This window comes from Pseudophryne corroboree, chromosome 11 (genome assembly GCF_028390025.1).
Source record: "Pseudophryne corroboree isolate aPseCor3 chromosome 11, aPseCor3.hap2, whole genome shotgun sequence".
NCBI lineage: Eukaryota > Metazoa > Chordata > Amphibia > Anura > Myobatrachidae > Pseudophryne > Pseudophryne corroboree.
In genome coordinates, this window is record NC_086454.1 from 343,688,911 (window position 1) to 343,709,868 (window position 20,958).

The 20,958-nt window shown below is 50.8% G+C and overlaps 1 protein-coding gene across 1 annotated transcript in view; it reads right to left on the bottom strand.

Moving 5' to 3' along the window:
• Nucleotides 1-1,705: 1,705 nt before the first annotated feature.
• The window catches only part of GAS8 (growth arrest specific 8), a 28,843-nt gene continuing 9,590 nt past the window's right edge, over nucleotides 1,706-20,958 (bottom strand). The window contains exons 4-9 of the mRNA XM_063945931.1: nucleotides 14,671-14,876; nucleotides 10,868-11,035; nucleotides 8,977-9,063; nucleotides 4,634-4,843; nucleotides 3,701-3,766; nucleotides 1,706-2,834 (exon numbers count right to left, since the gene is read on the bottom strand). Of these exons, the coding sequence (XP_063802001.1) occupies nucleotides 2,685-2,834; nucleotides 3,701-3,766; nucleotides 4,634-4,843; nucleotides 8,977-9,063; nucleotides 10,868-11,035; nucleotides 14,671-14,876 (887 nt within the window). The 3' untranslated portion in view covers nucleotides 1,706-2,684. The remainder of the gene's footprint in view (nucleotides 2,835-3,700; nucleotides 3,767-4,633; nucleotides 4,844-8,976; nucleotides 9,064-10,867; nucleotides 11,036-14,670; nucleotides 14,877-20,958) is intronic.

Here is a 20,958-nt window from a genome sequence, read left to right on the forward strand (position 1 = left end):
AAGAAGCTCAGGAGAGCCTCCTAGAATGCACCCTTCTCGGCCGGGCACAAAAATCTAACTGAGGATTGGAGGAGGGTCATAGGGGGAGGAGCCAGTGCACACCAGGTAGTCCTAAAGCTTTTCTTTTGTGCCCAGTCTCCTGCGGAGCCGCTATTCCCCATGGTCCTTACGGAGTTCCCAGCATCCACTAGGACGTCAGAGAAATAAAGGGTAAGTAATGAATAACCTGTATTAATGTATCAGCGCTATGTGTTTACGAGTGGTATTTTGTATCACCTGGCGGATTCTTTAGACACCACTAGGATCTCAGAGGACAGAGGTTTTCTCTAGAAGGCACTCGGAGATATGATGCTGCCGCTGGCCGCGGACTACGCGGGATTTTCTCCAGCTGTGGCTGGCCATGATGGGCCAAACGTGCAGATCAGCTGTGGAATCACTTCTGGCTAAAAAGAAACCCAGGTATTTCCTGAGGGATTTGTCCAGATATTTAATATCGCCTGAACAATGTGAACTTACTCAGACTTCCCAGAGTAGCCATACTCAACTCGGAGAACCAAGACCAGTCCTCAAAGGCTCTACCACTGCGGGAAGCAGAACAGTCTCAAAAGAGGGAGCCCGCCAACCAGATTCCTGTCCTGGATATTACTTCAGTCAGCCTTGACTGGTGGTTACGGCTCCTGGTGTCGGGACGGTTCTATGACATGAATCTCTGCGCAAATTCTGATACTCCGTGGATCTTCCAAAAGGAGAGCACTGAGCGGGTGGGGGGGGAAGGATGGCGTGGCTTGGTGGCTCTGCAGTGTATAGTGACTATAGCCCCTTTAGGGTAGGGTGGTCTGGCAGGCAATTTACTCAGCGACCCCCCCCCCCCCCTCTATGTTGTTAACCTCTTGTATTCCTGTGTGATTTGCTAATACGTATATATATTTTTGGTTAAAAAAAATAAAGTTATATGTGTTTCTATACAGTTGATTGCCTTAGTGGTTCCGATACTCAATTAGGCACAGCGGGGGTCATTCCAACCTGATCACACGCTAGGATTTTTCGCTGTGCTGCAATCAGGTCACTACTGCGCATGCGTATGCACCGTAATGCGCAGGCACGACGTACGGGTACAAAGAAGATCTTTGCTGGGCGATGGATTTAATGAAGAATCCATTTGCACAGCCGATCACAAGGAGATTGACAGGAAGAAGGCGTATGTGGGTGGCAACTGACTGCTTTCTGGGAGTGTTTGGAAAAACGCAGGCGTGTCCAGGCGTTTGCAGGGCGGGTGTGTGATGTCAATTCCGGGACCGGACAGGCTGAAGTGATCGCAGCGGCTGAGTAAGTCCTGAGCTACTCAGAAACTGCACAAACTATTTTTGTACCGCTAGGCTGCACATGCGATCGCACACTTGCACAGCAAATATACACTCCCCGATGGGCGGTGACTATGCGTTTGCACGGCTGCAAAAAGTAGCTAGCGAGCGATCAACTCGAAATGACCCCTCAGCTAGCACATAAGGCTGCCTCCGGCGCACCAGCTGGGATGAGTGGGCAAAATCAGCTAAATATAAGCCTGGTATCCTCACAATACACTTTTCCGGGTAAGCCAATCAGATCATGCAATCTGTCCATTCCCTAGGAACCAGTGACATCACCGCGGCACTTTGTGTATACTGTATGTTCTCCTTTGTTTGTAAATAATTAAACAACGTGATCATTGTCCTTTTTAAATAGTTTATAGAGTTTAGTCTTTAAAATGCTAAAAAGAGAGAGTTTATAAAATAAATACACTGTATGGTCTCACTGTGCAATGTGTGTATTGTGTAGTGGTAATTTGTATACACAAAGGAGAGTATCAGATAGTGTCACTGTGCAGTGTGTGTACTGTGTAGTGGTGTTTTGTATACACTAAGGGGAGTATTAGATGGTGTCACTGTGCAATGTGTGTACTGTATACACTGAGGAGAGTATCAGATGGTGTCACTGTGCAATGTGTGTAGTGGTGAATTGTATACACTGAGGAGAGTATCAGATGGTGTCACTGTGCAGATTGTGTATTGTGTAGTGGTGTTTTGTATACACTGAGGGGAGTATCAGATGGTGTCACTGGTCAATGTGTGTAGTGGTGAATTGTATACACTGAGGAGAGTATCAGATGGTGTCACTGTGCTCTGTGTGTACTGTATACACTGAGGAGAGTATCAGATGGTGTCACTGTGCAATGTGTGTACTGTGTAGTGGTGTTTTGTATACACTGAGGGGAGTATCAGATGGTGTCACTGTGCAGATTGTGTATTGTGTAGTGGTAATTTGTATACACTGAGGAGAGTATCAGATGGTCTCACTGTGCCATTCTGTAGAGTAGTGTAGTGTATAGCGTCGGATGGTGTCATTGTGTAGTGTATAGCGTCCTATGGTGTCGCTGTGTCATTGTGTAGTGTAGTGTATAGCGTCAGATGGTGTCATTGTGTAGTATAGTGTATAGCATCGGATGGTGTCGCTGTGTCATTGTGTAGTGTAGTGTAGTGTATAGCGTCTGATGGTGTCGTTGTGTAATTTTGTAGTGTATAGCATCGGATGGTGTCCCTGTGTCATTCTCTAGTGTAGTGTATAGCGTTGGATGGTGTCATTGTGTAGTGTAGTGTATAGCATCCGATGTTGCATTGATCTTCCAGGAATAACAGTTCTGTACAGCACTAGGTGCTGGCTGACACCAGTCCTGCAGGGCCTTGCCCAAACATCTGTCCCGGAACCAAGCTCTCCAAGGGTTTGAATCCCAGCTCATCCACTGGGATGCCGAATGCCCGCATCTTGGCCTCGTATGTCCGGAGCAGGTCGTTGTGTGACTGGAAAGGGGATACAGTAAAAGTGCGTGAGTGGGAAATGACTACTCTATGTTCAGTCATAAATGAGTGATGAGAATAGTTCTTAGCATTTACAGCCTATACAGATGCCTGGCGGTGAAGACCCCTGCTGACCCATTACCGTGTTCCCACGTGATCCAGACCTCCGTCTAATATAATCAGATCTGGCTGACGTGGTGCCGGCACAGAGGGCCATGCTGCAAGTGGAGCCTAGCACTCACGCCAAGTGACGGGACTGGTCCTTAGGCGGGCAGCTTAACCCCTCCCATTACTCGGTGACACTAGCATACACTAAACGGGGTCCCTGATATTAAAGCTGGGACTTCCATCACTGTGATACTTCTGATGTTTGCTCAGCCCCGAGCTTCGTGCGGCATAAGGGGCAGATTTATCAAACTGTCCAAAGAGGACGAGTGAAAGTGTTGCCTGTGGCAACCAATCCGATTCTACCTATCCTTTATTCAGTATATTCTATAAAATGACAGCTGGAATCTGATTGGTTGCAACATCTCCACTTGTCCTCTGTAGAGGATTTAATAAGTCTCCCCCTACAGACGCTGCTAACATTTATCTGCACATATCATAGCAATGACTTGTAAGTCTGTGGCTCAAGAGCTTCTGCAGCAGGTACAGTTTTTCATCACGTCTCTGATTGTAGGGTAACTACGCCTGCTTTTGACTGGATGGCTTGGTTCCATGCCAGTGATATTACAATAGAGGCCTGTGCTTTATATACCTAGCTGCCCATTTATAGCTTATGTGTAGACCACAGTGGAGGTTTATATGGAAACGTTCTGGATACAGGAGAAGCCTCAATCACCTGTACTACCTGCACTATGGAGCCTCACCTTACACACTCTGGCCAGCTCATACTGCAGGTCCTTGATGGCGTTATTCTTGGAGTCTAATACATCCTGCGAGGAGAGAGAATCACACACGGTTATTCATGCATCAGAGAGTCACGTCTACCAGGAACCTGGCAGTGTCCTACAGCAGACAAGAACCTCAGCTCTTAGTACAGACTAGAAGGTTATATGTAAGGATATATCATACATGTACAAGAGTCAGGGAGATCTCAGCTCTTAGTACCGACTAGAAGGTTATATGTAAGGATATATCATACAGGTACAAGAGTCAGGGAGATCTCAGCTCTTAGTACCGGCTAGAAGGTTATATGTAAGGATATATCATACAGGTACAAGAGTCTTACAAGACGTCCCTCCCGAATTACCGGATACCCTGAAGGGTGTGGATCATTAGATCTACTCTAAAAAGGTCTACAGTCAATAGGTCTACCACTAATGGTCGACAGGGTCAAAAGGTTGATATGGAATAGGTAGAGTACAAAAGGTTGACACGGAATAGGTAGACCGTAGAAAAGGTTGACATGGAAACGGTCAACACAAAAAATGTTGACACCATTTTTTCTTTTTTTTGGGGGGGTGTTTTCGTAGTGATGAGCGGGTTCGGTTTTACTCGGTTTTACTCGGTTCTCAAAACGGCATCTTATTGGCTCACGGATGTCACGTGTTTTGGATAGCCAATAAGGTTCTGTTTTGAGAACCGAGTAAAACCGAGTAAAACCGAATCCGCTCATCTCTAGTGTTTTGTCACTTTTCTGACACAAATTAGTGCTTATATATACAGAATAGTGTGTAATAGGGAAGTGGTGCTGCAGCCATTACTGTTTCCATCTCCCATGATGCACTGCGAGCGGCTCTGAAAGTTGCCCATCCTTGGACACCGGCTTATGTTGTGCAATGAGAGATCCGGATCCGTACCTCTAGTTTCCTGGTGACGGCAGAGAGGGCGGTGGGGTCCAGGTTTGAGGCTGCAAGCACCTCATTGAGCTGTGCCTCCTTCTTCTCCAGGTGTTCTGCCAAAGCTCGCAGCTTCTTCTCCAGCAGTAGGTTCTTAAAGCCGCTCTTCTGCTGGACCTCCTGGATGGCGGCTGTGAATTTCTTATACAGTTCATCTCGCTCATCCTGGACCTATAGGAGAGGAAGAAGAAAGCAATACCGCAGACAATGATTTATTTATGTTATTATTTATTAGTACTGGAAAAGTAAAACTGTTATCCTTGGGGTTGAGTCCAATATCTGCACCAGACGCAGGAGAATGAGCTCAGAAATATAGTGTTCATTCTAGCACCCGACACCTTTCCAATCTTGTGCAGTTCCTCTCTCCTGCCTGGGGTGTCACTCTCTGCTCTGGTGCTTCTCAGCACACACAGGTCTGTATCACAGCACTGAGTAACAGATCAGAGTGTGCTGAGAAGCATCACAGCAGAGAGCGACACCCCAGGCAAGAAAGAGGAACTGCATGGACTTTGAAAGGTGCAGGGTGCTAGAATGAACACTAGAAATATTCTAGCTTTCCACTAATTCTGATAAAACTAATAATAATATAATATAATAATACTAATATAAAATACATGATCATAAAAAGTGTAGTAATGACAATTTCTTTTTCTATATAATGAGCCTAAAATATATTAATATCTCCTATATAATAGCCCAGATCTGTGACTTTGTGACTCATTTGCTAATGCTGGGCGGAGTCACAACAATGGGCGGAGTTAGTCAAATGAGTCACAGATCTGGCCAAATCTATAGGAGACTAGGAGCAGAAGCAGATAGTATGGTCATGGCACAGGTAGGGGTGCATACCTCCCAGCTTTCTGCAGGAGCTTTCTTCAGGCAGGAGGGACACACACTCGGCGAAAAGGGGGCGTGGCTTCACGGGAGGGCTCCCGTTTTTGTCAGTGAGGGGGCATGCCCAGCGCTCTGTGAGCTGCTGGCATGCCCCCAGGGGCTGATTATGAGTCCGAGGGGCCCAGGGCACTTGAGACAGGGGAGCCCTATCTCATTGCTGTGCCTGCTGTGGGGTTGGGGGCATGGCCTAATCGCGGGACGCGCGACCACGCCCCCTTATGCAATTTCAGATTATTATTTTTTATTATTATTATTATTATTATTATTATGGGATTTTGACCCCTCAGCTAGGGCTAAATCCAGAGGAGGTGGTCGCTCCCCCCTACACACCCGCACAGGCAGAAGAAAGCAGGGAGACTGTGGGGCCAACGGTACGTACCCCCTGCCCCCCCCTTAATCCGGCTCTGCTGCTGGAACCCCCCCTTAATCCGTACCCCCTGATGCCCCCTCTCCCTCTGTCTCCACTATTCACCGCTGCTCTGCTAAGCAGAACAGCGAGTACAGGAGCTTTCCAACTGCCCCCCCACCGCAGGACACTGCGACCAGCGGGTGGGACAGCGGGACAGACCCCAAAAAATGGGACTGTCCCGCGAAAATCGGGACATTTGGGAGGTATGGGGGTGTGTGAGGGGTATGTCATACAGACAGACGGGCACCGGCTCACTGTGTGCTTGACCCCCCACATCGGCATACTCAGCAGGGTCTCTCTGGTGCAGAGGAGCATCACTTTCTGGCACACTCCACGCTTCTTAGCTGCAGTTTAGTGGGGCACCTGCCGCTGTGCAGGTTCCGTACTGCCTCTGTTATCTCCAGCCCCGGCAACCCCACCTCTAGCTGCAACGCTACCACCCGCAGTGAGGTGCGCCCAGCTCCTTCACACACTTTAGCTGGCGGGTAACGCTGCAGAAATCAGAGCTGCTTGCAGGCTCCGACCCCCTCCTCCCTCCAGCCGCAGCGTCTCCTGGGAGCTAACCAGTCACTCCCAGTCTCCCCTTACCACAGTGCCCAGCAGCCGCGAGGTCCGCGCCACGTGCATGTTATGACCCCCTCCTCCCTCCAGCTGCAGCATCTCCTGGGGGCTAACCAGTCACTCCCAGTCTCCCCTTACCACAGTGCCCGGCAGCTGCGCGAGGTCTGCGGTGTGTGACTGAGGAGGGGGGGAGGGAAGCGGACGGGCAGAGGAAGCAGGACTCCAGCCTGAGAGAGTCAACCATGCCAAGTCTCCACCAGCAGCAGCAGATCCCAACAGGTTGGAGTGGAACAGCAGCAGCCAGCAGCAGTGACACCGGTAAGACACATCTGTCTGTCACCACTGTTTTGTCCCTAATACCAATCTCTCCCGTGCCCTGTGTTCTGTCATGTCCCTGTCACCCCTGGCCTTACCCTGCCACCCTTATCCTGGCCCTTTCACCCTTATCCTGGCCCTGTCACCCTTATGCTGGCCCTGTTACCCCTATCCTGGCCCTGTCACCCCTGTGCTTGCTCTGTCAACCCTATACTGGCCCCGTCACCCCGGTCCTGGTCCTGCCGCCCCTACCCTGGCCCTGTCACCCCTACCCTGTCCCTGTCATTTCTGTCCTGGCCCCGTCGCCCCTGTCCTGGCCCCGTCACCCCTGTCCTGGCACCGTCACCCCTGTTCTGACCCCTTCACCCTTATCATGGCCCTGTCACCCTTATGCTGGCCCTGTTACCCCTATCCTGGTCCTGTCACCCCTGTGCTTGCTCTGTCAACCCTATACTGGCCCCGTCACCCCTGTCCTGGTCCTGCCGCCCCTACCCTGGCCCTGTCACCCCTATCCTGTCCCTGTCATTTCTGTCCTGGCCCCGTCGCCCCTGTCCTGGCCCCGTCACCCCTGTCCTGGCACCGTCACCCCTGTTCTGACCCCGTCACCCCTGTTCTGACCCCGTCACCCCTGTCCTGGCCCCGTCAACCCTGTTCTGACCCTGTCACCCAAGTCCTGGCCCTGTTACTGCATGCCCTCCAACTACCTTTTTGGCAGGTACAGTACCCACAGCGTCTCCAGACCTCTCCCCAATGCACCACACCTCCGCACCTTCCCCTCCACCACATGCTGCACTCCACCCCTCCCCCACACGCTGTGCCTCCAGACCCCCTACACCACCCGCGGCTCCCACTCCTCCGCCCCTTCACCACCCACAGCACCTCCAGGCCCCCTCCACCATTCACCCCCCTTATATGTCTCCCCCCACACCTGCCCCCCTCCACCCGCAGCATCTGCAGACACCCTCCTCCATCCGCGGTCCCCCCCTCCCCCACCCCTCCCCCACCAATGGCACCCCCGCACCTGCCCCTCCACCACCTGCAGCACCTCCGGTCCTCCTTCCCCATCCGCCGCACCACCCGTACCTGCCCCTACCCTACCCATGGTGCCTGCGGTCCCCTACCCCACCCACGGCACTCCCGTCCCTTCCCATCCCATCCCACAGCACCTCTGGAACCCTTCACCCATCCACAACATCCCCACACCTGCCCCTCTCCCACCCGTGGCACCCCAGCCCCTCCCCCCACCTGCAGTGCCTCCGGACCCCTCCCCCATCTGCATCCCCCATTCCTCTGCCCCTCCCCCACCCGCAGCACCTCCCAAACCTTCCCCATCTTGGCCCCACCCCCACTTCTGCCCTCCCTCCACTAGCAGCATCTACAGACACCATTCGCAGTCCCCCCCGCACCCGCTACATTCTGTACATCGTGCCCTGCAGGTGCTGTTCACGACTTCGCAAGGGGCTGCGCCTCCTTCACCATCGCACGCCCTTTCATTGTGCAATATTTAACCACTAGCAAAGGAATGCAGGTAATACTCCATATAATACAAATATTAAACCCCAGAAAGGCATGCAAGGGTTAAGGGGGCGTAGCCCCTTGCGACGGTGTGAAGAGCGCCCGTAGGGCGCGATGAAGCAACTAGTCTATTTTATATACGTAGAGTTTGTATGTCCTCTCTGTGTTTGCGTAGATTTCCCAGGAGTGCTCCGGTTTCTTCCCATATTATCATACTAATTTGTTAATGGGTTTCTGACAAAATATTAACCCCAATGTGTATGAGTGTACGTGTGGTAGATTGTAAGCTCACTGGTGCAGGGACTGACTGATGACTACGTGATCACTGTAAAGCGCTGCGGAATTTATGTGCCATAAAAATAACTGGCAATAAAATACATTTGTTACCAAAAGGGACGGATATTAAAGTAATGTAGGCTAAGAATTAATAAATGACTGCTCACCGGAGGTGCTGCACCCCGCAGCACCCTACAGCACCCCGCAGGTCTGACAGAGGCCGATATAAAAACAAAAATGAGCACTGATATACGGCGGGGGCTAAAATTCGACATGAACGTACAACGTTAAATCACATCCTTGGTTTGAGAGGTCACACTCATCCAATATTCACCTTTTGGAATCTTTGTTCCAACACTTCATGTTCCCATTTCAGGTCATTTAGCTCCTTCTCTGTCATTTTCAGACGTGCTTTTGTACTCTGGAGGGGGAAAAACACAAGTATTCCAATCATTTATTTATAAGCTGCACTCGTAATGCACAGACATGTGAGCGGTGACAAACACAGGAACCCGTTTATAGTGTGACATGAGCAGCGATTAAGTCTTTGTGGCAGTAACACGCGGACATATATTCATGCATAAATAATGCACAACAGGGGAATGAAGGACAACCGTAAAACCGTTCACAGACTAAAACCGCCAGTAAAGGTTGAAATAAAAATACAAAATAAAACATTTTCCATACGGCAGCACCGCAACATAATTTAATTGGACCAACGGAACGGTTTGGTTACTAAACCAGTAATAGATGGAATAAAGACAAAAACTCCCTTACTCTGCTGTCATAAATAAATCACCTCACAGGGATTCTAGAATTTTACCAGGGCGACTGGAGGGCCAGGAGAGAAATGCAACATGGGTGGAGGCTAAACTATGACGGCCCTCACCCAGGAACCTGATGCTGAACTGAACAACTGATCCCACTAGGGAAGGAGACAGGCTCCCACCGCGGCCACCACTGAGTAGCCCTGTTACGTGGACCACTTGAAGTCAGATATGCCATGTTTTCCTATTCACTGCTGTCCCCGAGATGTACATGCTTTCCTGACACTGGAGACCTCTCTCTATAGGAAGCCTGAGGACAGTATACTTGCAGGAGAGAGGTCTTTGTGCCGGTCAGTTACTGATCTTATCCAGCTCACGCTAAGACTGGTATCCATATAATCAAACACCTATCAGACGTGTCTGGTGACCATCACTGGTTACTAGGCCTCTGGGACTACATACAAACAAGCCAGGATTTTCTCTGAGATTATGGATCCAATCAGTAACTGAGATAGCGGACAGGGAAGCAGCAGCTTCTTCTGTTATCCTGTGTGGAACATCCTAAAGGGCTGCAGCATTAGTGATCGGAATAGTGGATACCTAAGACAATCACACAATAGAGGTCTCTGCCCTAGGTGCATCATCTAATTTATCCATATCCCACGTGGGCAGAGGAAAACGGGTATGCAATATGCGGGCATACTAAAACCGCCCCTCAGGACTAGCCCGCTCCTCACAGAGCTTATCAGACACTGCGGCACTTAATGAATAAATGAATGAAAAGTGAGTGAAAGGTAAACTTTTATGCAGCCACAGATAGGAGACGGGATCAGTATGCAATACCGCCGAACGGAATCCCGGCGGTCGGAATCCTTACACCGGGATCCCGACCGGCACAATCCCGACAGGGGGGGCGAACGCAAAGCAGCCCCTTGCGGGCTCGCTGCGCTGGCCACGCTGCATGCGCAGTGCCTCACTATGCTCTCCACACTAATTTATTCTCCCTCTATGGGTGTTGTGGACACCCACAGAGGGAGAATATGTCGGGATTGTGTCGGTTGGGATCCCGGTGTCGGTATTCTGACCGCCGGGATTCCGTCCGACGGGATCTTGACCGCATCCAAGGAGACACCAGAGCATCAGAATGTTTCAGACGTGTCAGATTTCTTAAAGTGCCCAAACTCCTGCCTGAGCACTCTATGCCCCATGGTTACAGTGCCCCCCAGAGGACGGTCTGCTAGGACCGCACAAGCGACGGCCATGGAAGTAAGGTAGCAGGCAGCCGGTTGAAGCTACTAAACGTTAGGGCATGCTAGGTGGGCTATCGGTATCGGCACTCAGTCCTTACAAGGCATCGGCTGTCCCCCTAGGGCAGGCGTCACATTATATCAGAAGTTTTAAGAGACAAATGAACCAAAATTCCCAGAATTTAACAGGAGACCTGGAGCAGGTACTTACAGCCAGGGACACCTTGTCCTTCTCATAATTGGCGAGCTGCTTCTGGAGCTCTGACACGTCCTCGCGCGCCTTCTGCAGGGGCTCAGTCAGGCGGCGGTTCTGCAGCTGGAGGTCGGCCATCTCCTTCTCCAATCGGTCTTCCTTCTTCCGCATCTCCTCCATTTGCTCCTGCGGAGTTATGACATAAAAGGCCGGAACTAATAACGATTACTGGATTAGAACACACAATGCCGTGTACTAGGCAGCAGTATTACACTAGGCTGGAGTTCTTACGTCCCTATGGTTATACACAAGGTCATTTCTCTATGTCCTTCTAGAAGGAATAGGACAGTTCAGGACAAAACATGAGGTTTTTGTCAATGAAATTTGGGGCAAGCAGCTAGAGGTGGGGGCAAATTTGGGGAATGAAGCAATATCTCATGAGACTCAAGGGTCTATGTACTAAGCCTTGGATGAAGATAAAGTGGATAGAGATAAAGTACCAACCAGCCGGATGCTGTCATTTTTCAAACATTGGGGCAGATGTATTAACCTGGAGAAGGCATAAGGAAGTGATAAACCAGTGATAAGTGCAAGGTGATAAACGCACCAGCCAATCAGCTCCAATATGTAAATTAACAGTTAGGAGCAGATTGGCTGGTGGGTGGGTGGGGGGGGGGGGGGGGGGTGTAATGGTGTAACAGTTAGGAGCAGATTGGCTGGTGGGGTAAGGGGGGGGTGTAATGGTGTAACAGTTAGGAGCAGATTGGCTGGTGGGGGGGGAGGGGGGGTGTAATGGTGTAACAGCTAGGAGCAGATTGGCTGGTGGGGGGGGAGGGGGGGTGTAATGGTGTAACAGTTAGGAGCAGATTGGCTAGTGGGGGGGAGGGGGGGGTGTAATGGTGTAACAGTTAGGAGCAGATTGGCTGGTGGGGGGGAGGGGGGGTGTAATGGTGTAACAGTTAGGAGCAGATTGGCTGGTGGGGGGGAGGGGGGGTGTAATGGTGTAACAGTTAGGAGCAGATTGGCTGGTGGGGGGGAGGGGGGGGTGTAATGGTGTAACAGTTAGGAGCAGATTGGCTGGTGGGGGGGAGGGGGGGTGTAATGGTGTAACAGTTAGGAGCAGATTGGCTGGTGGGGGGGGTGTAATGGTGTAACAGTTAGGAGCAGATTGGCTGGTGGGGGGGAGGGGGGGGGTGTAATGGTGTAACAGTTAGGAGCAGATTGGCTGGTGGGGGGGTGTAATGGTGTAACAGTTAGGAGCAGATTGGCTGGTGGGGGGGAGGGGGGTGTAATGGTGTAACAGTTAGGAGCAGATTGGCTGGTGGGGGGGAGGGGGGGGTGTAATGGTGTAACAGTTAGGAGCAGATTGGCTGGTGGGGGGGGGGTGTAATGGTGTAACAGTTAGGAGCAGATTGGCTGGTGGGGGGTAGGGGGGGGTGTAATGGTGTAACAGTTAGGAGCAGATTGGCTGGTGGGGGGGAGGGGGGGGGTGTAATGGTGTAACAGTTAGGAGCAGATTGGCTGGTGGGGGGGAGGGGGGGGGGTGTAATGGTGTAACAGTTAGGAGCAGATTGGCTGGTGGGGGGGGGTGTAATGGTGTAACAGTTAGGAGCAGATTGGCTGGTGGGGGGGAGGGGGTGGGGTGTAATGGTGTAACAGTTAGGAGCAGATTGGCTGGTGGGGGGGGAGGAGGGGGGGGTGTAATGGTGTAACAGTTAGGAGCAGATTGGCTGGTGGGGGGGTGTAATGGTGTAACAGTTAGGAGCAGATTGGCTGGTGGGGGGGAGGGGGGTGTAATGGTGTAACAGTTAGGAGCAGATTGGCTGGTGGGGGGGAGGGGGGGGGTGTAATGGTGTAACAGTTAGGAGCAGATTGGCTGGTGGGGGGGGGGTGTAATGGTGTAACAGTTAGGAGCAGATTGGCTGGTGGGGGGGGGGTGTAATGGTGTAACAGTTAGGAGCAGATTGGCTGGTGGGGGGTAGGGGGGGGGGTGTAATGGTGTAACAGTTAGGAGCAGATTGGCTGGTGGGGGGGAGGGGGGGGGTGTAATGGTGTAACAGTTAGGAGCAGATTGGCTGGTGGGGGGGAGGGGTGGGGTGTAATGGTGTAACAGTTAGGAGCAGATTGGCTGGTGGGGGGGGTGTAATGGTGTAACAGTTAGGAGCAGATTGGCTGGTGGGGGGGAGGGGGGGGTGTACTGGTGTAACAGTTAGGAGCAGATTGGCTGGTGGGGGGGAGGGGGGGGGGTGTAATGGTGTAACAGTTAGGAGCAGATTGGCTGGTGGAGGGGAAGGGGGGGGTGTAATGGTGTAACAGTTAGGAGCAGATTGGCTGGTGGGGGGGAGGGGGGGGGTGTAATGGTGTAACAGTTAGGAGCAGATTGGCTGGTGGGGGGGTGTAATGGTGTAACAGTTAGGAGCAGATTGGCTGGTGGGGGGGAGGGGGGTGTAATGGTGTAACAGTTAGGAGCAGATTGGCTGGTGGGGGGGAGGGGGGGGGTGTAATGGTGTAACAGTTAGGAGCAGATTGGCTGGTGGGGGGGGGGGGTGTAATGGTGTAACAGTTAGGAGCAGATTGGCTGGTGGGGGGTAGGGGGGGGGTGTAATGGTGTAACAGTTAGGAGCAGATTGGCTGGTGGGGGGGAGGGGTGGGGTGTAATGGTGTAACAGTTAGGAGCAGATTGGCTGGTGGGGGGGGGGTGTAATGGTGTAACAGTTAGGAGCAGATTGGCTGGTGGGGGGGAGGGGGGGGTGTAATGGTGTAACAGTTAGGAGCAGATTGGCTGGTGGGGGGGAGGGGGGGTGCAATGGTGTAACAGTTAGGAGCAGATTGGCTGGTGGGGGGGAGGGGGGGGTGTAATGGTGTAACAGTTAGGAGCAGATTGGCTGGTGGGGGGGGGGGGGTGTAATGGTGTAACAGTTAGGAGCAGATTGGCTGGTGGGGGGGAGGGGGTGGGGTGTAATGGTGTAACAGTTAGGAGCAGATTGGCTGGTGGGGGGGGGGTGTAATGGTGTAACAGTTAGGAGCAGATTGGCTGGTGGGTGGGAGGGGGGGGTGTAATGGTGTAACAGTTAGGAGCAGATTGGCTGGTGGGGGGGAGGGGGGGGTGTAATGGTGTAACAGTTAGGAGCAGATTGGCTGGTGGGGGGGAGGGGGGGTGTAATGGTGTAACAGTTAGGAGCAGATTGGCTGGTGGGGGGAAGGGGGGGTGTAATGGTGTAACAGTTAGGAGCAGATTGGCTGGTGGGGGGGAGGGGGGGTGTAATGGTGTAACAGTTAGGAGCAGATTGGCTGGTGGGAGGGGGGTGTAATGGTGTAACAGTTAGGAGCAGATTGGCTGGTGGGGGGGGTGTAATGGTGTTAGTCATACAATTGGCAGTTGGAGACCAAAGTCCTTCAATATTGGCAGGGGCTGCGCACTTAATTAAAGAATCTTGTTAATCATCCAGCCATCCCTAGGCTGTATTGAGGGAAGTTCTGAAAGTGCCCACCAGATGGTCATTTACTGCTATAACCTATGCACGGGGCTAGAGCGCCATCTGGGCGGCCTTCAGAGCTGCAGTGGATCATCTCTAGAGTCTTCCTCACATTTGCCGGAAGCCGAAGCCAGTGATGCACGCTCCGCATGCATCACTGGATGCCAGGATCAGACAGGTCAGCTGTACAAGGTGTATTACCTGGTGACTATAAATAGCTCCAAGTGTTCTATGGTAAGTAGTATATATATAACGGAAGGTTTAGAAGGATACAGCTGCAGAACACTGGTTACTGGACAGAGTATGAATGATATTAGGAGGAGCACCATTCCTGGGTTTGGGTACCTTCAGCGAGTTGATCAGGGCGAGGTTATTGAGTGTGATGTCATTGTAATAGTTCTTGATGTCACTGAAAGCCTTCTCGTGGTTCTTCATCAGCGTGTTGATCTGCCCATTCTTCCTCTCCTCAATCTCGTGGATCTCCGTCTTCCTGCGCAGCTCCAGTTCATCCCGCAGAACACGCATCTTCTTCTCATACTTGGTCTCGATTTCTGCACATGAGATAACATGGAGTGTGGTGTAGTCTATTACCCTGCAAGTGATCTAAGTGCAAGTCACTCGGGTACTGATACTGCGCGAGAGTCACATGCACATTTGGCGAGTAGTCGGGAATATTCTATTTCTTATGCTCTTGTTTCATCACTTTGGAGAAGTCACATTCTGCAGGAGCGTCACACACAGGATGAAGTAACATTCTGCAGGAGCGTCTCACACAGGATGAAGTAACATTCTGCAGGAGCGTCACACACAGGATAAAGTAACATTCTGCAGGAGCGTCACACACAGGACGAAGTCACATTCTGCAGGAGCGTCACACACAGGATGAAGTAACATTCTGCAGGAGCGTCACACACAGGATAAAGTAACATTCTGCAGGAGCGTCACACACAGGACGAAGTCACATTCTGCAGGGGCGTCACACATAGGATGAAGTAACATTCTGCAGGAGCGTCTCACACAGGACGAAGTAACATTCTGCAGGAGTGTCACACATAGGATGAAGTAACATTCTGTAGGAGCGTCACACACCGGACGAAGTAACATTCTGCAGGAGCGTCACACATAGGATGAAGTAACATTCTGCAGGAGCGTCACACATAGGATGAAGTATCATTCTGCAGGAGCGTCATACATAGGATGAAGTAACATTCTGCAGGGGAGTCACACACAGGAAGAAGTAACATTCTGCAGGAAAGTCACACGCAGGACGAAGTAACATTCTGCAGGAGCGTCACACATAGGATGAAGTATCATTCTGCAGGAGCGTCACACATAGGATGAAGTCACATTCTGCAGGAGCGTCACACACAGGATGAAGTAACATTCTGCAGGAGCGTCACACACAGGACGAAGTCACATTCTGCAGGAGCGTCACACACAGGATGAAGTAACATTCTGCAGGAGCGTCACACACAGGATAAAGTAACATTCTGCAGGAGCGTCACACACAGGACGAAGTCACATTCTGCAGGGGCGTCACACATAGGATGAAGTAACATTCTGCAGGAGCGTCTCACACAGGACGAAGTAACATTCTGCAGGAGTGTCACACATAGGATGAAGTAACATTCTGCAGGAGCGTCACACACAGGACGAAGTAACATTCTGCAGGAGCGTCACACATAGGATGAAGTAACATTCTGCAGGAGCGTCACACATAGGATGAAGTATCATTCTGCAGGAGCGTCATACATAGGATGAAGTAACATTCTGCAGGGGAGTCACACAGGAAGAAGTAACATTCTGCAGGAGAGTCACACGCAGGACGAAGTAACATTCTGCAGGAGCGTCACACATAGGATGAAGTATCATTCTGCAGGAGCGTCACACATAGGATGAAGTCACATTCTGCAGGAGCGTCACACACAGGATGAAGTAACATTCTGCAGGAGCGTCACACACAGGATAAAGTAACATTCTGCAGGAGCGTCACACACAGGACGAAGTCACATTCTGCAGGAGCGTCATACATAGGATGAAGTAACATTCTGCAGGAGCGTCTCACATAGGATGAAGTATCATTCTGCAGGAGCGTCACACATAGGATGAAGTAACATTCTGCAGGAGCGTCTCACACAGGACGAAGTCACATTCTGCAGGAGCGTCACACATAGGATGAAGTATCATTCTGCAGGAGCGTCACACATAGGATGAAGTAACATTCTGCAGGAGCGTCTCACACAGGACGAAGTAACATTCTGCAGGAGTGTCACACATAGGATGAAGTAACATTCTGCAGGAGCGTCACACACAGGACGAAGTAACATTCTGCAGGAGCGTCACACATAGGATGAAGTAACATTCTGCAGGAGCGTCACACATAGGATGAAGTAACATTCTGCAGGAGTGTCACACATAGGATGAAGTAACATTCTGCAGGAGCGTCACACATAGGATGAAGTAACATTCTGCAGGAGTGTCACACATAGGATGAAGTAACATTCTGCAGGAGTGTCACACATAGGATGAAGTAACATTCTGCAGGGGCGTCTCACACAGGACGAAGTAACATTCTGCAGGAGTGTCACACATAGGATGAAGTAACATTCTGCAGGAGCGTCACACATAGGATGAAGTAACATTCTGCAGAGGCGTCACACATAGGACAAAGTAACATTCTGCAGGGGCGTCACACATAGGATGAAGTAACATTCTGCAGGAGCGTCACACACAGGACAAAGTAACATTCTGCAGGGGCGTCACACATAGGACGAAGTAACATTCTGCAGGAGCGTCACACATAGGATGAAGTAACATTCTGCAGGAGCGTCACACACAGGACGAAGTAACATTCTGCAGGAGCGTCACACACAGGATGAAGTAACATTCTGCAGGAGCGTCACACACAGGACGAAGTAACATTCTGCAGGAGCGTCTCACACAGGACGAAGTAACATTCTGCAGGAGCGTCACACATAGGATGAAGTAACATTCTGCAGGAGCGTCACACACAGGACGAAGTAACATTCTGCAGGAGCGTCACACACAGGACGAAGTAACATTCTGCAGGAGCGTCACACACAGGACGAAGTAACATTCTGCAGGAGCGTCACACATAGGATGAAGTATCATTCTGCAGGAGCGTCACACACAGGACGAAGTAACATTCTGCAGGAGCGTCATACATAGGATGAAGTAACATTCTGCAGGGGCGTCATACATAGGATGAAGTATCATTCTGCAGGAGCGTCATACATAGGATGAAGTAACATTCTGCAGGGGCGTCACACACAAGAAGAAGTAACATTCTGCAGGAGCGTCATACATAGGATGAAGTAACATTCTGCAGGGGCGTCACACACAAGAAGAAGTAACATTCTGCAGGAGCGTCACACACAGGACGAAGTAACATTCTGCAGGAGCGTCACACATAGGATGAAGTAACATTCTGCAGGGGCGTCACACACAGGAAGAAGTAAGATTCTGCAGGAGAGTCACACACAGGAAGAAGTCACATTCTGCAGGGGAGTCACACACGGGACAAAGTAACATTCTGCAGGGGCGTCACACACAGGAAGAAGTAACATTCTGCAGGAGCGTCTCACACAGGACGAAGTCACATTCTGCAGGAGCGTCTCACACAGGACGAAGTCACATTCTGCAGGAGCGTCACACACAGGACGAAGTAACATTCTGCAGGAGCGTCACACATAGGATGAAGTATCATTCTGCAGGAGCGTCATACATAGGATGAAGTATCATTCTGCAGGAGCGTCATACATAGGATGAAGTATCATTCTGCAGGAGCGTCACACACAGGACGAAGTATCATTCTGCAGGAGCGTCATACATAGGATGAAGTAACATTCTGCAGGAGCGTCACACATAGGATGAAGTATCATTCTGCAGGAGCGTCATACATAGGATGAAGTAACATTCTGCAGGGGCGTCACACACAGGAAGAAGTAAGATTCTGCAGGAGAGTCTCACACAGGAAGAAGTCACATTCTGCAGGAGCGTCACACATAGGATGAAGTATCATTCTGCAGGAGCGTCATACATAGGATGAAGTAACATTCTGCAGGGGCGTCACACACAGGATAAAGTAACATTCTGCAGGGGCGTAACACACAGGAAGAAGTAAGATTCTGCAGGAGAGTCACACACAGGAAGAAGTAACATTCTGCAGGGGCGTCACACACAGGAAGAAGTAAGATTCTGCAGGAGAGTCACACACAGGAAGAAGTCACATTCTGCAGGGGAGTCACACACGGGACAAAGTAACATTCTGCAGGGGCGTCACACACAGGAAGAAGTAACATTCTGCAGGAGCGTCACACACAGGAAGAAGTAAGATTCTGCAGGAGAGTCACACACAGGAAGAAGTCACATTCTGCAGGGGAGTCACACACGGGACAAAGTAACATTCTGCAGGGGCGTCACACACAGGAAGAAGTAACATTCTGCAGGAGCGTCACACACAGGATAAAGTAACATTCTACAGGGGCGTCACACACAGGACGAAGTCACATTCTGCAGGGGCGTCACACACAGGATGAAGTAACATTCTGCAGGAGCGTCACACACAGGACGAAGTAACATTCTGCAGGAGCGTCACACACAGGACGAAGTAACATTCTGCAGGAGCGTCACACATAGGATGAAGTATCATTCTGCAGGAGCGTCATACATAGGATGAAGTAACATTCTGCAGGGGCGTCACACACAGGAAGAAGTAAGATTCTGCAGGAGAGTCACACACAGGAAGAAGTAAGATTCTGCAGGAGAGTCACACACAGGAAGAAGTCACATTCTGCAGGGGAGTCACACACGGGACAAAGTAACATTCTGCAGGGGCGTCACACAAAAGAAGAAGTAACATTCTGCAGGAGCGTCTCACACAGGACGAAGTCACATTCTGCAGGAGCGTCTCACACAGGACGAAGTCACATTCTGCAGGAGCGTCTCACACAGGACGAAGTAACATTCTGCAGGAGCGTCACACACAGGACGAAGTAACATTCTGCAGGAGCGTCTCACACAGGACGAAGTCACATTCTGCAGGAGCGTCTCACACAGGACGAAGTCACATTCTGCAGGAGCGTCTCACACAGGACGAAGTAACATTCTGCAGGAGCGTCACACACAGGACGAAGTAACATTCTGCAGGAGCGTCACACATAGGATGAAGTATCATTCTGCAGGAGCGTCATACATAGGATGAAGTAACATTCTGCAGGGGCGTCACACACAGGAAGAAGTAAGATTCTGCAGGAGAGTCACACACAGGAAGAAGTCACATTCTGCAGGGGAGTCACACACAGGACAAAGTAACATTCTGCAGGGGCGTCACACACAGGAAGAAGTAACATTCTGCAGGAGCGTCACACACAGGATAAAGTAACATTCTGCAGGGGCGTCACACACAGGACAAAGTCACATTCTGCAGGGGCGTCACACACAGGATGAAGTAACATTCTGCAGGAGCGTCTCACACAGGACGAAGTAACATTCTGCAGGAGCGTCACACACAGGACGAAGTAACATTCTGCAGGAGCGTCACACATGGGATAAAGTAACATTCTGCAGGGGCGTCACACACAGGAAGAAGTAAGATTCTGCAGGAGAGTCACACACAGGAAGAAGTCACATTCTGCAGTGGAGTCACACACGGGACAAAGTAACATTCTGCAGGGGCGTCACACACAGGAAGTAGTAACATTCTGCAGGAGCGTCTCACACAGGACGAAGTCACATTCTGCAGGAGCGTCTCACACAGGACGAAGTCACATTCTGCAGGAGCGTCTCACACAGGACGAAGTAACATTCTGCAGGAGCGTCACACACAGGACGAAGTAACATTCTGCAGGAGCATCACACATAGGATGAAGTATCATTCTGCAGGAGCGTCATACATAGGATGAAGTAACATTCTGCAGGGGCGTCACACACAGGAAGAAGTAAGATTCTGCAGGAGAGTCACACACAGGAAGAAGTCACATTCTGCAGGGGAGTCACACACTGGACAAAGTAACATTCTGCAGGGGCGTCACACACAGGAAGAAGTAACATTCTGCAGGAGCGTCACACACAGGAAGAAGTAAGATTCTGCAGGAGAGTCACACACAGGAAGAAGTCACATTCTGCAGGGGAGTCACACACGGGACAAAGTAACATTCTGCAGGGGCGTCACACACAGGAAGAAGTAACATTCTGCAGGAGCATCACACACAGGATAAAGTAACATTCTACAGGGGCGTCACACACAGGACGAAGTCACATTCTGCAGGGGCGTCACACACAGTATGAAGTAACATTCTGCAGGAGCGTCACACACAGGACGAAGTAACATTCTGCAGGAGCGTCACACACAGGACGAAGTAACATTCTGCAGGAGCGTCACACATAGGATGAAGTATCATTCTGCAGGAGCGTCATACATAGGATGAAGTAACATTCTGCAGGGGCGTCACACACAGGAAGAAGTAAGATTCTGCAGGAGAGTCACACACAGGAAGAAGTAAGATTCTGCAGGAGAGTCACACACAGGAAGAAGTCACATTCTGCAGGGGAGTCACACACGGGACAAAGTAACATTCTGCAGGGGCGTCACACAAAGGAAGAAGGTACATT